Source organism: Chlorocebus sabaeus, chromosome 9 (genome assembly GCF_047675955.1).
Source record: "Chlorocebus sabaeus isolate Y175 chromosome 9, mChlSab1.0.hap1, whole genome shotgun sequence".
NCBI lineage: Eukaryota > Metazoa > Chordata > Mammalia > Primates > Cercopithecidae > Chlorocebus > Chlorocebus sabaeus.
This window is the reverse complement of record NC_132912.1, coordinates 51221537-51237579: the sequence shown is the minus strand read 5'-3', so window position 1 is coordinate 51237579 and position 16043 is coordinate 51221537. Positions and strand designations below refer to the sequence as shown.

The 16043-nt window shown below is 42.6% G+C and overlaps 1 protein-coding gene across 2 annotated transcripts in view; it reads right to left on the bottom strand.

Annotated features, from left to right (window-relative positions):
* The window catches only part of VSTM4 (V-set and transmembrane domain containing 4), a 142027-nt gene that overhangs the window by 62390 nt on the left and 63594 nt on the right, over positions 1–16043 (bottom strand). For both annotated transcript variants that reach the window (XM_073018987.1, XM_007962610.3), the window contains exons 6-7: positions 12688–12794; positions 11191–11252 (exon numbers count right to left, since the gene is read on the bottom strand). In XM_073018987.1, the coding sequence (XP_072875088.1) occupies positions 11191–11252; positions 12688–12794 (169 nt within the window). The remainder of the gene's footprint in view (positions 1–11190; positions 11253–12687; positions 12795–16043) is intronic.

Sequence of the window (16043 nt, the reverse complement as noted above, 5' to 3'; positions counted from 1 at the left end):
GAGGCTACAGTGAGTAATGATGGCCATTGCACTCCAGCCGGGGCAATAGAGCAAGACTCTGCCTAAAAAAAAAAAAAAAGGACTCCTTGAAAGTAACTGTGTCACTTAGCCCATCTTCAACAAAATTGGAGCCCCGGTGAATTTCTACTGGTCTCTGACACAGCGAGAAGCATGTGACCTGGTTCTTGCCAGGCAAGTGTTGGCAGGGGCAGGCAGTAGAGGGGCCTTGGCACTAACTGTGTGGCCTGCAGGGAAGACAGCCCTCTGTCAAGGTTAACAGACTTCCTGATACAGGATATTCTCACTTTCAATGTTGGGGAGGTATGATCTTGATCACATCCGGCTTACCGAAGGCTGAGACACCTGCTCTCTCTAGACTGGAGGAAGCCATGAAAGCAAATGGCTTCTGTTTTCCGCATGCCCATCCCTTCTGAAGCCTCAACATCCGTTCTTTCCTCCAGCTGACATACATAACTCCCCGTGACAATAATGGGCTGTGCATGTGTACCTAGGGGAGCATAGAAATTTTATCTCTGCAAAAATGGTACTAATGTGATACAAGCAAAGTTTGTATTTTTTTCCCAAGGTTTTACTTGGGGCAATATATTGTACATATGGTTGTGGCTTTTTTTCTTCTTTTTAATTTTAAATTGAGATTATGAACATATTTTATGCAGGTTAATATATCCTTTTCATGTAAAATTTAACTGAAACCAGTTCTAGCACATTAACGACAACAAGAGAAATTCTCTGGCTTATTATAAACATCCTTCAAGAAACCTGAAATGCATGTCCTCTGGAAATAATTTTGCTGGGACTTGGGTTATTATTAAAATCCTCTCAGAATTCTATCACTGCTTTCTAATGTGCTTCAAAGTCTTTTTCTGCTACTGATAAGAGACAAATTCTTTTTTGGCCCTGGCAGTACATTCTCAATGGTGAAAACTGGGGCTGGAGGAGGAAACTTCTTCCCAACACCTGGCAGATGTGGAACAAGGCAGGGCATCTCAGCCCTGGGCTGGCCATGCTGTGGTTTTCAACAGCGCTACAGAGGAGGCAGGTTCCTACGGCAGGGTCTCTCTGAACTAGGATGAATGAACTACTTCCTTTCTGTCCATTTTGAGCGCTCTAATCTTTGGGTTTCCGTGAGAAGAGGGAGGTTTACTGTGGACTGTAAGCTGGAGAGAATCACAGGTAAGTAAATCTTGGTCATCTGGTCAAGTGCTACAGTAGGAGATCATGGGGCAAGGCTACATATACCTGGCTGACGTACGGATGAGCTGTTCTGGAAAGGTCTGCAGGAATTAGAGAGTCACAAGGACTTTTAGAGTTATCATATTTAGTTTTCTCTTTGTTGACAGATAAGACAACTCCCTTTCTCCCCAGGGGCCTGACCTGTCTTACTAAAGTGAAAGCACAGTCTTCTCTGGAGGTGGGTGGAAGCGACTCTGGATTCTGACAGCTTTGACCCTACCAGAGGTGCCTACTTAGTTTGAAAAGTTATTCAGAGCCACACTTCTCAAACTTTACTGTTTATCATACTCATCTGGGACCTTGTAAACTGCAGGTTCCACTTCAGTAGGTCTGAGTCAGGGCTGGAGATTCTACTTTTCCAACAAGCTCCCAGGCGGTGCCTGGCCTTCTGGCCCACAATTGGAGCAGGGAGAACTCAGACTAAGTTCAATCCACAGATTCTCCCATGCAAACATTATTCATCATTCATTCCATATACACTGGCCAAAGGGGCACTCTAGTGATTCCAGGTTCCCTGCTGAGGACATCATTAGGGGTAGGACTGGTTCTCCCTGACTTAAAACCAGTTCCCAAGTAAATTTGAAGCTTCTGGAAATCAAGGGACACAATTAACAGAATGAAAAAGTCACTACAGGACAGGTGAAAATTTTGGCAAATTATGTAACTGATGTGGAATTAAAATTCACAATATATAAAGAACTCCTACAATTCAACAACAAAAAATCAAATAACCTCATTTTTTTTAATGGGCAATGGACTCCAATAGCCATTTCTCCAAAGATAGACAAATGGCCAACAAGAACATAAAAAGATGCTCGACATCACTCTTTAGGGAAATGCAAATCAAAACCACAATGAGATACCACCTCACATCCAGTAGGAATAGCTACTATCAAAAAAAAAAAAAAAAAAAGGAAACTAACAAGTGTTGGTGAGGATATGAGGAAATTGAAACCCTGTGTGCTATTTGTAGGAATGTAAAATGGTGCAGCTGTTTTGGAAAACAGCGTGGCAGTTTCTCAAAAAACTAAAAATGCCATTACCATCTGATCTAGCAATCCCTCTTCTGGGTATATAACCAAAAGATTTAAAAGCAAGAACTCAAACAGGTATTTGTACACCATGGTCATGGCAGCATTAGTCACAACAGCCAAAGGATGGAAGCAACTCCACTGTCCACCAAGGGATAAATGGACACAAAAAATGTGGTGTATACATACAATAGAATATTATTAGGCCTTAAGAAGAATGAAAATTCTCACACACACAGCAACGTGAATGAATAAGGACATTATGCTAACCAAAATAAGCCAGTCACAAAAGGACAAATACTGCAGGATTCCACTTCTATGAGGTCGCCAAAGCAGTCAAATTCATAGAGACGGAAAGTAGAATGGTGGAAGCCAGGGGCTGGGTGGGTGGGGCTGGGGGTGTTTCTTCAGTGCAGAGTTTCAGTTTTGCAAGATGAAAAGAACATTGGAGATTGGCCACACCACAATGGGAGTGTGTTTCACATGACTGAATTGTACACTTAAAAATGATGAAGATGGTACATTTGCTGTTAGGTGTATTTTACCATAATTTAGCTGCTGGTTGGGAATGCCATGGGCTAAGGTGGGATATCCCATGCACACTGAGGTGTGGGGCAGGCCATGAGCTCCGTGTGTGCCTGTGTCATGGTGGATTTGAGGTGCCCACGGGCCCTCCAGGGGAGTGTCTGGTCAACAGTCAGAAGAGTTGTTCTGGAATTGGCTTGAGGACCCCAGTTAGGGGACCAATGGGCTGCACAGATGGCTGCTGTGCCTGTGAATGTGTTCAAGGAGAAGACAGCCTGAGAGAAGCCAACACTCTAGGGCAGTGGAGGAGGGGGAGGCAGCCTGACCACCTGGGGAGAAGCAACAGCCAGGGGTAAAATCAGTCAACCAGGGGGCCAGGCCTCTCACGACCACCTGCAAGTACAGAGGTGGGTGGACCATGAGGGGGCACCCAGGACAGAGGAACTGAAAAGTACCCCAAGAACTATCTACAAGCAGGTCACTGACATGAACAGGCACAACTCACTCGGATGCTGAGACCAACCTAGATTCCAGAGAAGTGGGAGGCAGAGGTGAGGAGGCCTCAAAAAGAAGGGGTGAGTGAGCCACATCTTGGAGCTGAGGAGCAGCTCCACGGGAGGATTAGGTGGGCGTGGGTGAGAACAGAGGACCTAGACTGCTTGGGGTCTCAGCAGGACGAGGGTCCTGGGTGGGCTGGCCTGAGGGAGCGCAGGCAGATTATGACGAGGGCCAGCCACTACTCACAGGAAGCCGCCTCATCCTGGAGGCGAGAGGGAGCCATTTACAACGGGAAATGATACGGATGAAGCTGTGTTTTAGAAAAATCCCCCAGCAGCCATGCAGAGGATGGATCAGAGTGGGAAGACAGGATGCAAGCGCTCCCCTGGGAAATGTGCAGTGATTAAGCCTGTGGCGCTCCTGGTTTTCCATGTCTTTCGTCTCTGGCTCACAGAGATCATTTTCTCCCTAAAGAACAGGTGTGGCCTGACCCCCTCAGCTACCCTAGGGCTTAATTATGGAGAGGGAGGACTTGCAGGTGAGGTGTGGGTGACCCTTTGTGGAGGAGGGCATGGTTGATGACGAGGCATGGAAGAGCCTATCCAAGTTCATTCGACCCCTAGATTGACACTTGCCACTTTCCAGTTAATGTTGAGATGCTGACTGCCCTCCTTCCCAACTCAGGTAAGAGTCCTGTGTCCTGTGGCTGTTTTTCCTTTAACTCTGAGGTTTTGCTTCCGCATCACAGAAAAGTTCCCCTACTTGGCCTCTGAATCAATAACTGACCGAAAGCAATAAAAATAGATCAAATGTACTTCTGACTTTCTCAGTGTCTTCTGAAACAAGGAAGCAATGACAGCTTTTCCTGGATGTGTGTGAATCAGCTCCAAGGCTTCCGAAGTTTCGCTGGGGAGGGTTTAGCTCCTACAGCCCCAGGAGGCTTCAAGGGATGCTTGGGCCAATGCCTCACCCCAAAGGGATGAGGGAGCACTGACATATGGGAACTGCAAATGTTTATTAGACAAGCTGGTCACACTGTCAGATAGAAAGTGCCTGTGTGATCCACGTGGCCTCATTATCTGATTAGCAGAACTTTGAAAGCAGGTTTTTATGTTTGATTGTTTTATTTTTAAAAAAAGGAAAAGCAGTTTTGATACCTTGATTTTAAAATGTCTAAAATGACTTTCTTCTTCTTCATTTTTTTTTTTTTTTTTTGAGACAGAGTCTCACTCTGTCACCTAGGCTGGAGTGCAGTGGTATGATCTAGGCTCATTGCAACCTCCATTTCCTGGGTTCAAGCAATTCTCCTGCCTCAGCCTCCTAAGTAGGTGGGATTACAGGCACGTGCCACCACGCCCGGCTAATTTTTTTGTAATTTTTGTGGAGACGAGGTTTCACGATATTGGCCAGGCTAGTCTCAAACGCCTGACTTCAGGTGATCGGCCCGCCTCAGCCTCCCAAAGTGCTGGGATTACAGGCATGAGCCACCATGCCTGGACTCACCTTTTTCTTCTTTTGTCCTACCATTTTTAAAAAACTTCTGACTACTGTTAATGTCTACAGTACACACTTCTTACAAAATGCAATGTTGTCTTGGAAACCTAAGAAAAGATTCCCACTTGTTAATGGTCTGGAGATTGCAGGCACAAAGATACATGCTTTTCACCCAGAGCCTATAAATCATCTAATGTGGCAGGTGGCACACAATAGGTGCCCGATAAATGGAGATTCTCCCTGTGAGTCTTCCCACTTCTTGTCAATGAGTCAGTGGAGGTGGTCAGATTGGTTTCTAGACAGAGGGGCTGGGGAGCTCTGTGGCCTAGGACCACAGCAGGAAGCACTGTGTTACAGAGATTGGGGCAACATGGAACCATTACAGAATTAGACACCTATATTGGTACCAGGCCCCCCAAAATAAGATGTCTCCAAGTTATTTTCTAAATTATCCACTAACTTTGTGTGAGTCAACAGGCGGCTATTGACTTTTGTTTTAGCTACCATCAAGACTTATTGATCTAAGAGATAAATATCGACCAAACTCAGACTGAGGTCAATGCTGGCCTCCTGGGAAAATAAATCTTGATATTCATCAAAACCTGCAGATGCTAGGCCTGATATTTTTGACTCTAAACTAATGGTCAGATAGAGGCCCAGCTGAGGTCAGCTCTTGTCTTTATTATGAATTGTTATAGGTGTAAACTAGTTTCCAGATTGACCTTGTTTCTGGAAAATTTGGTATAAAAACTTCCAATTTCTTCATATTTTAAATGATCAAGGGAAAACCTGTTATTTAAAGAACTTTTATTGAGAATACTTCCATAAAATAAAGAATCCTTCTGAAATGCATATAACCGCCCCAATCAATTATCTGTGAAAATTGAGAATTTCCTATGATAAGTCCCCACCCAGAGAAGCACATCAGCTCAAACACACAAGTCAAAAACAAAAAACTTGTAGTCAGGACCAGAACTATATTTGAAACCTCTGTTGCATCTGATATTTTTATAAGTTGCAAAAAATTGCTTAAGATAGCATTTTGCACCCAAGAGGTACACAAAGGATTTTCATGTTTAATGGATAAATTAGAGGTGGGTCCACCCAGGCTATGCACTGGGGAAAGTTGTTTCCTGAAGACTGATGACATTACACCTTATGGGTATGGATCATGTTTCTTAAACTGAATGTTGTTTGTTCTCACATGCAAAGCTTGTAGGGGGCAATGGAAAAATCTAATTGTGAGAATTCAATACGATCACATGCCAAAAGCACTTTTTTGATCTATCCCTGGGACACATCAATGAAACTTCAATATACAGTTGTTTCTGTTATTAGCAGGGGTAAGAGACTGGATTAGAAACAATAAGTCCTGAGCAACTTAGAGAGAACATAAGGTGGGGAAATTAAATGTAGTCACTCTGTAGTCACTCTTGAGGTAGTTGTTAAATATCAGAATTAGAAAGAAAATATCTAAAAGAGCTACATAAACAAACACACACACCCAGATGTGCAGTGCTGCACACAGTCTAGAGGACAGTGAACTTAGCCTGTCTATCTGCAGGAGACTGAATGTCAGAGGTGAGAACCGGGATGCTCCAAGGCCAAGGGAAATTGATTGTTTTAGCCTTTATGCTCCACAGTTTCCAAAAGCCCACTGAGTGCCAATGGTCAATAAGCCAAAAGGCTTGCTGCTACATTTAAGAACCATATGGTACAGTCAACAGAGTAGAATTGATGAGGATTTTTTTATAACACGAACCAAATGGAACCCACTATATGAAAAGTCTACTAGAACCCACAGTTTACTGCAGGCAAAAGAAGACTCTCTTTAAAAAGCAGGTGAAGCACAGAACAGCAAGGACAGGAGCAAGGCTAAGCCACACAGGCATTCAGGATCATGCATAGAGAGCAGCCAGGCCCAGACTCCGCACTGAGGCAAAGCTTCCAACGTGCTGGTGAAAACCTTAGATTTCGGATTAAGCCCTGACTGCAACCCACAGCCGTGTGACCTTGGATAAGTCACCCATCTCTCACTTTACTGACTCTCAGAGGCTCATGCACCCAACTATGGATGTAATATTACAGAACCTACTCAACAGGGCTGGTGTGCAGAATCATAAACAAATATCAATTGCTCTAAACACATTTCTAAACATGAAGAATACAGCAGGAACCAGAGCAGGCAAGCTCCCTGCCTTCATGGATCTTGTAGCCTGGTAGAAGAGATGGATGATTAATAGATATAAACACAAAATATGTCAAGGTGGGTAGTGTTTTATATAGGCTATCAGGACAGCTCCTTCATTACATGATGTTTGATCAGAGATCACAGGGGGTGAGGAATAAGCCATGGGCAGATCCTGGGGAGGACGTTCCAGGAAAAGGGGAGAGTGGGTACATGGGCCCTGACACAGGAGCATGTTTGGTATATTTAAGGATTAGCAAGGAGGCTAGTGTGGCTGAAGGGAAACAAGAGAGAGGGATGGTAGTAAAAATTATGTCAAAGAAGCAGTGGGGACTAGATCATTCTGGGATGCACTGTCCAATGTGGTAGCCACTAGTCAAATGTGTTTACTAAGCACTGGAACTGTGCCTGTGAATTAAGATGTGCAGTAAGTGTCAAATAGACACTGGATTCTGAAGACTTAGCACAATAAAAATAATAGAAAATATGTAATTAAAAATTGCTGTATTGATTACATGACTAAATGATAATATTTTTGATATGTTAAGTTAAATAAACTGTATCATTAAAATCTGTTTCATCTGTTACTTTTCACTCCTTTAATGTGGCTACTAGAAAGTTTAAATTACCTATGTGGCTCGAATAATATAGGGAATAATAGGTGACAGTCATGAGTTTGGCATTTATGTTCAGCAATACAGGAAGTTCAGAGAAATGCATTATGAAGTGCTTATCCTACTTCTCTGCACCTAGTGGAAAAGGTTTATGAATCTAGAATTCCATTCACAGGCAAATTGCTCAAATGGAAAGGCAAGTAAAGGTCATGAAGGGAAAGACACTGGACTCAAAAAAAGAGGAATAAATAAGTTCATATAATTGTTTAGAATACGGTGATGAAATTAGCAAATAATGATTGTTGAAATAGAAGGCATAAGGTAAAATAAAAAAGAGTCTGACAAACAGATAAGATTGGATCCATTTCTAAACTCCAAATGGATCAGAGAAATACAGGCAAAAAAGAAACTGCACAAGTACTTCATTTTAACTATCCTGGTGGATGTGAACTGGCTTTATGCTTTTAAGTCGCACTGTCATGATGCCTATGAGGTTACGGACTTTTTATGAGTTTACTGGCTATTTGCATATCTTCTTTTGTTAGGTGCGCATTTAAACCTTCTGCCCATTTTTTGGTAGTGCTGTCTTTTTATTATTCATTGGTAGATGTTCATGTGTTCTAGGTAAGAAACCTTTGTCAGGCCAGCCAGGTGCAGTGGCTCATGCCTGCAAACCCAACACTTTTGGAGGCCGAGGTGGGAGGAACACTTGAGGCCGTGAGTTTGAAACCAGCCTGGACAGCATGGTGAAACCCTAACTATACTAACAATACAAAAACTAGCCTAGCATAGTGGCATGCACCTGCAATCCCAGCTACTTGAGAGGCTGAGGCACAAGAATCACTTGAACCCAGGAGGTGGAGGCCACAGTGAGCCGAGGTAGTACCACTGCACTCTAGCTTGGGTGACAGAACAAGACTCTGTCTCAGAAAAGAAAGAAGAAAGAAAAGAAAAGAAAAGAAAAGAAAATCATGACAAGAAAAGAAGGAAGGAAGGAAAGAGAGGGAGAGAGAGAGAAAGAAAGAAAGAGGGAGGGAGAGAGGGAGGGAAGGAGGGAGGGAGGAAGGGAGGGAGGGAGGGAGAGAGGGAGGGAGGGAGGGAGGAAGGAAGGAAGGAAGGAAGGAAGGAAGGAAGGAAGGAAGGAAGGAAGGAAGGAAGGAAGGAAGGAAGGAAAATTAGAGAAAAGAAAAGAAAGGAGGGAGAGTGGGAGGGAAACCTTTGGTAGATATATGCATAGAGATATGTTCTCCCAATCTGCAGCTTGCCTTTTCATTATTTTAGCGGTATCGTTAATTAGAACAGAAGTTCTAAATGTTAATATATCCCAGATTTCTTTATCCATTCCTTTATGGTTGGTGCTTTATGTGTCTTGTTTAAAAACATCTTTGTTTACTCTGAAATTAGGAAGAAATGCTATCTTCAGGAAGCTTTACTTTGTTTGTACCTTTCATACTTATGTGTATGATCCATCTCCTGTTAACTTTTGTGTGTGGTGTAGAGTAGGGGCTATAGATCTTTTTTTCATATGGATATCCAACAAACGCGTCACCAAACATTGAAAAGATAATATCTTTTTCACTGCACTGCAATGTCACTGTTGTCATAAATCAAATGACAATCCTATGCAGTTGTGTTTGGAGCTCCTTATTCTGTTCTTTTGTCTACTTGTCTGCCCTTGTGTTAATACCCCATTATATTACTAACACTTGCTTTAATGTAGATATCGAGAATTGGCATATAAATCCTCCACCTTGCACTCCCCTCTCAAGATTGTCTTGGCCCTTTGCAGTACATACACACTTTAACATAGCTTTGACAGTCTCTCTCTCTCTCTCATGCACACACACACAACTAACTGCTGAACAATATTAACAACAAAATAAATAATAATGTAGTTAAAAACTAAAAAATAAATATCCATGCATCCATACTGATATCAAGGAATTACTGAATAATAAACAAATGAGAAAAGGGGGCCACTCTTCCTTATAGAAGAATTCCAAATAATACATCTAGAAAGATTAAGGGAAATAGAAAATCATCCTTAGCGCACCATAGTAAAATCTGCTGCAAGCAAAATCCACTGATGAATGCAAAATTAGTGGACAAAAGTTCAAGGAAAAACAAGATATTTGCAAGCCTTAACATATCTCCCCTAAGATTCTTATGAATTACTGTGGTGGATTTAACATATCCACAAATTCATGACACGCCTCCCTTAAGGTGGAGCTTAACTCTCCTCACCTTGAATGTGAACTGGACTCAGGGACTGGCCTCTAACAAATAGAGTCTGGAAAGGAGAAAATAGTAACTTCATAGTAAAGAAACCTGGCAGACACCACCTTAACCAAGTGATCGAGATGGGCATCACCATTAGCAAGATATATTGATGTCATGCACCCCGACACCATGCAATGAGAAGGGAGCTCCACCTCTGTGCTGTTTGTCCCCAAAATCCGTAACTCCATAATATGGTTTGGCTCTGTGTCCTCACCCAAATCTTATCTCGAATTGTAAACCCCACGTGTCAAGGGACGGAAGTGATTGGGTTAGGGGGTGGTTTCCTCCCTGTTGTTCTCATGACAAGTGAGTGAATTATCATGAAATGTGATGGTTTTATAAATGGTAGTTTTTACTGTGCTCACACACACCCTCTCTCATCTGCCTCCATGTAAGATGTGTCTGCTTCCCCTTCCACTATGACTGTAAGTTTCCTGAGGACTCCCCAGCCATGAGGAACTATGAGTCAATGAAACCTTTTTATAAACCTGTTTACAAATTACCCAGTCTTGGGTAGTATCTTTATAGCAGTGTGAGAACTGACTAATACACCCCATTTCTGATGCTCAGAAAACCTCAGAGAGTACCAAATTGAGGGACATTCCAAAAAATCACTGGCCACTACTCTTCAAAAGTGTCAAGGCCATGAAAGAAAAAGACAGCCTGCAGAGCTGTCTTGGATTGTTGGAAAGCAAGGAGATGTAACAACTAAATGCAATGTGAGATCCTGGATTTGGATCCTACACCGGAAAAGGAACATTAGCAGGTAGACCAAAATCTGGTTAAGTCCAAAGTGTAGTTAATAGCAATGAACCGATGTTAATTTCTTAGTTTGATACATGTACCATGGCTATGTAAGAAGCCAACACTAAGAGAAGGTGGATGAAGATACATGGGACCTCTCTGTGCTAGCTTTATAACTTTTCCATAAATCTAAAATTGTTCAAAATCAAAAGCTAAGACATATTTTATGGAAAACATACGCAGCAGTCTCTTTGGAGTAATTATCAGGTACATGTATGCAAGCAGGTCCACTTTCTATTTTATACATTTCTGAATATGGATTTTCTCCCTTTTAAAACAGAGCATTTATAATAGAAAATATTTGAATTTTTAAAGAGTTACTCTGGGAACTAAGTATGGAGAAAGGCTGACTCAAAAGCTGACACCCGAGAAGAGAGAATGCTTTTGTTTGGGGACAAAAGTTTCTAAAACTTTCTGCATGTTTTGAGTTAATAAAGGCACCGTTTTGGAATCTGAATTGTGTCTGAGGTTTACACAAGGAATACAGAAGATGGTTACTTACCAGGGTGACTTTTCTCTGTGGTTTCAGCAACTTCGGTTTATGGAACGTGGGGGCTATCGGAGCTGTGGAAGTAGGTCAAGGGTTTAGCTTGCGGTTCCTCCCAGAATACTTAGTGGCCACACATCATGAGCATCAGGGACATATTCTGAGAGGTCTCAGACCCTTTCCTGGTCCCATGGAAGAACTTTCAGATCTAGGTGTCAGCAGGTTCCCCTCAGTGGGGGTGATCCTCCCCTAGTCTTTGAACATGTCGTCATCTCACTCAGCAAGGTTAACAAAAGAACTCTGGATAAAACTCTGCCAGCCACATGGATGTCAGGTGTGCAGGTGAGAACCAGATGCATCCAGTGAAGCCTGAAGCCGGGACCTTCCCTGGGAGACTCTGTCCTAGCCACACACTAGCGCTGATCACAGTGACTCTTGATCCTCATAGCAGCCCTGTGAGGTCATCAGGGAGGGTCTTATTGTCCCCACTTGACAGAAAAAGAAAGTGAGGCCCTTCCCACTGTGTCAAGTCACTAGTCTTGAACCATTTAGGATTTGAACTTGGCATTGAAAGTAAGGCTCTACCACTTACCTAAGTCTCACTTTCAACTTTTGTAAGGGTGGATAATAGCTACTGTGGAATGAATTACATCAAGCAGTATGATGCCTGGCCTAGGCAGGCATTCTCTACTCCCTTCCCTCCCAGGTCCATGCTTTTCATTCCCCTACAGTACGAACACACCCTCCAGCCCTCTTTCCACTCCATGTGTGCTCAGCCTCACCACCACTGGCTTCCCCACAGAGCTTGATGTGTACCTAGGGGACAGCCTGCAAAGTCACAGTTGAGGGATAGAATTGTTCATTTAGGCAACCCTTGTATTCCCCCAACTATATTTCAAATTTGCTGAGGTATGAATATCTCCTAAATTGACCAGTTATTTTAGGAACTATCTATAATCAGTCTTGGTTCTCCTAATACTCTTGCAGTTCTTTCCTCCAGAAACACCTATTTTTCTCACTTACATTGCTCTAAATCATAACTGGAATCACAGGATAGCCCTCATTTTATACCCAGAGCAAATGTGAAATAAATTGCACACCTGGTCGATATCTTTAAAAATTCAGAGAGCCTTTCTTCCCTTGAACGAACCAAGAAGACTTCCTCATCCCACCCCACCACCCCACCTCATGTGTGGTACATTTTAATAGTTCAAAGTGAAACACAATCTGGAATTATCTGTGGATGTTGATCTTCCCCCTGCTAAAGCTATGCTAGGCCCTTGCTTCCTCCTCCACCTCCACCCCCAACACAAGTACTGGGTTAAGGGCTGAAGTGGTTGAGCACCAGTTATGCCCAGAATCTAGGTGGGGGTCCAGACTATACAATCATTAAATGTCATGTCATATTCCCCATCTGCCTATGCTCCCTGTCGTAATCCAACACGGAACCCCAGACCCACATGGATCAATAATGATAGTTTCCAAGTAAAAAACTGCAGGCCAGCTCCTTACCTTTGGCAGGGACTGCAGGAGGAATGTCAGGCTTCTCCTTCTGCCTCTTGCCCTTCTTGGGCTGTAGTGGGGCCAAGCTGGTCACGCTAGTGACAGTCTCCCCTGAGCTGTAGAAGAAAAAGTTTCCAGTGAAACCAAAGGCAGATTTGTTGCAAAAGAGAAAGGGAAAAAAACCCACAATAGCTTCCAATAGTTTCTGAGTGCTCCCTGTGTACCTGTGTAAGGTAAGGTTATCATATGGGTAGACTAGAAGCATTCTGTGCTCATCTCCAGGGGGGTCTGGAAGTCTGGTACTGATCTTTGGCCAAGATAAAAAGAATGAGTTGAGCCAGTTGGTGATTTATAATGAATGTGCTGTTTACAGTTCCAAATTCCTTGGAGGGACCCAGGGCTAGCTTGTGTACATTGCCTAGGGATGCATGGGTTGAAGGCTGACACCTGGTTTAACTGATTACATAGGTTGGCTTGGTTCCATCACCAGTGCGGTATTATTTATGCCACTAGAAGCTTCTGCTTGAGCTCCCTAAAACCAAAGTTCCTTGCACACATCTCTGTGGTTCATAATCCAAAGGCAAACATCTCCCCAGCAACTGGGAAAGTGTTCTGGGGAACTGCACCTGGACGTGTCTGGGGTCCCCTGCAACTGCCGGAGATTTCTTCTCCTGCTGCACCTTTACCTTTAGGACAGTTGAAGGGAGCTCACCTTGAGGAGTGCTGGGAGTGTTTCCAACTACCTTGACCCTGTGTAATTACTGCAGTATCAGCTTCTTAATATGTGTTAGCCATAACCCAAAGGGACGGGAAGATAAGCCTTTTACATTACAGGTAAGGAGGACAAGGCTTAAATAGGCTACATGATTGCTCTAAGTGACACTGTTAGTAAGCAGCAAATAGGAAAGCTGCAAACATACAATGCTCCGATATGAAACTTGTTCTCGGTGCTACTCATGGGCTGGAGTTCGCAAACTTTCTTGAATGACCATTCATCTTCTTTCAAATGCTTCCTATTCACTCCAGTAATCCAGAGGGAAGGAAGTACCTTTTATAATCTCTTGTCCTCAGGTACATGTCCCAGCTAGGTAAGTCCAGGTCTCAAGACAGGCTATCTCCCTAATACAAACAGAATTTCTAGAAATCCATAAAAATATGACCCAATCAACAAAATAAAAGAAGGGGGGAAACAGGCAGTTTTTACACATAAGGAAAGACTCATTTATACATGAAAACACACTAAAGCTCCCTCAGGAGAGAGGAATTCCAGTAAAAATACATTGACTTTTTTTTTTTTTTCCCCAAATCAAAATGCCTGCAGTCAAATGTGAGGCAAAGCAGTCTTGGTAAGGGTGCAGGGAATCTGGCACTCAAAAATATCGCTGGCAGCAGTGTGACCCTTCCCGATGGAGAATGATTTCGTAACATCTATCAAAATTACAGGCGCTTAGACTCTGACCTGGCAATTTCATTTCCAGGAATTCGTTCTATGGATATCCTTGCACATGTAGGAAATGTTGTGTGCATAAGATCAGTCATTACAGCACTGTTTATAATAGCAATGGATTAGAAACAGCCCATCTTCCATCAGCAGGGGACTAGTTGAGTAGATTATGGTGAATCCGTGCATGGGGTCATCTGTATAAAGACGAAGAAGCTACATGTGTCCTGATAAGGAAAGATGCATTGGTTCAGTGGAAAAGCTAGGTGTTGGACAAGGTATAAAATGTGTCACTTCTACATAAAAATAAGGGGAAATAAGAATATATATTAGTATTTGCTTACACAAGCTTAAAGAAGCTCCAGAAATATTCACAAGAACTTAAAAATAGTGGTTCCCTAGAATGGGGGTGCTAAGGAACTAAACAGATGTGAGACAGGACAGGGAGAATCATTACTGGATATGTTTATAATTAAATGCAAATAAATATACACACGGGTAATAAGAGATAGGCTATTCTAATAATAGTCCTAGATATTTAAAAATAAATAAAAATTGAATCACACGTTGTGGGAAAAATTCCAAGAATACAATTCCCACTGAGAGTCCCCAAAGATGCCTTATTTTTATTGTGAACGGAGATTCTAACTGGTCATAGTTTTAGAGTATAGGGTCAATTGTGTAAATGCACAAATAGCCAAAAAGAATGTGAATTTACAAAACTTTGACCAACAAAAGCAAACAAGGGATCCGAAATTCTCAGAACTGTTTACATATACAACCATGTGTTCAGCTTCACTCTGTAGTTTCATAAACTCTTGAAATGCCTATTTTCTTATTTCCAATATAAAATAATGCATGCTCATGTTTAAAAGGAGTAATTACAGGCATGGAAACCAAAGAAAATAAGACTGTCATAACCAAAACACAACCTTCATAAATATTTTCACTCTTTTTCCTCTTCCTCGCTTTTGCTTTTAAGTAAGTTTTACATTCACAGAAACATTGAGTGGAAGATAGATTTCCCATATAGTCCCCACTCCCACACATGCACAGCCTCTCCCATGATCAACATCCTGTACTAGAGTAGTGCATTTGCTACAACTAAGGAATCTACATTAGACATCAGTATCCCTCAAAAGTCCACAGGTCACCTTAGGGTTCACTCTTGATGTACAGCATATTCTATGGGTTTGGACAAATTTATACTGGCATGAACCCAGCATCATAGCATCATACAGAGTAGTTTTGCTCCCTAAGTATCCTCTGTGCTCTGCCTACTCATCCCTCCCACCACCCTCACCCTTGGCAACCAGCCATCTTTCAATGTCTCTACAGTTTTGTCTTTTCCAGGATATCACAGAATTGGAATGATACACTATACAGCCTTTTCAGATTGACCTCTTTCACTTAGCAATATGCAATTACCCTTCCTCCATGTCTTCTCATGGATTGACAGCTCATTTTCTTTCTTTCTTTCTTTTTTTTTTTTTTTTTTTGTGATAGTTGCTCTCTGTCACCCAGGCTGGAGTGCAATGGCATGATCTCAGCTCACTGCAACCTCCGCCTCCCAGGTTCAAGCAATTCTCCTGCCTTAGCCTCCCAAGTACAGGTGCCTGCCACCATGCCCAGCTAATTTTTGTATTTTTAGTAGAGATGGGGTTTCACCATGTTGGTCAGGCTAGTCTCGAACTCTTGACCTCAGGTGATCCACCCGCCTTGGCCTCCCAAAGTGCTGGGACTACAGGCATGAGCCACTGCTCCCAGCCTGACAGCTCATTTCTTTTGGGCGCTGAGTAATATTCTGTCATCTGGATGTACCACAGTTTATGCATTCACCCGCTAAAAGGCGTCTCAGCTGCTTCTAAGTTTTAGCAATTATTAATAAAGCTGCTATAAACACCCATGTGCAGTTTTTTGTGTG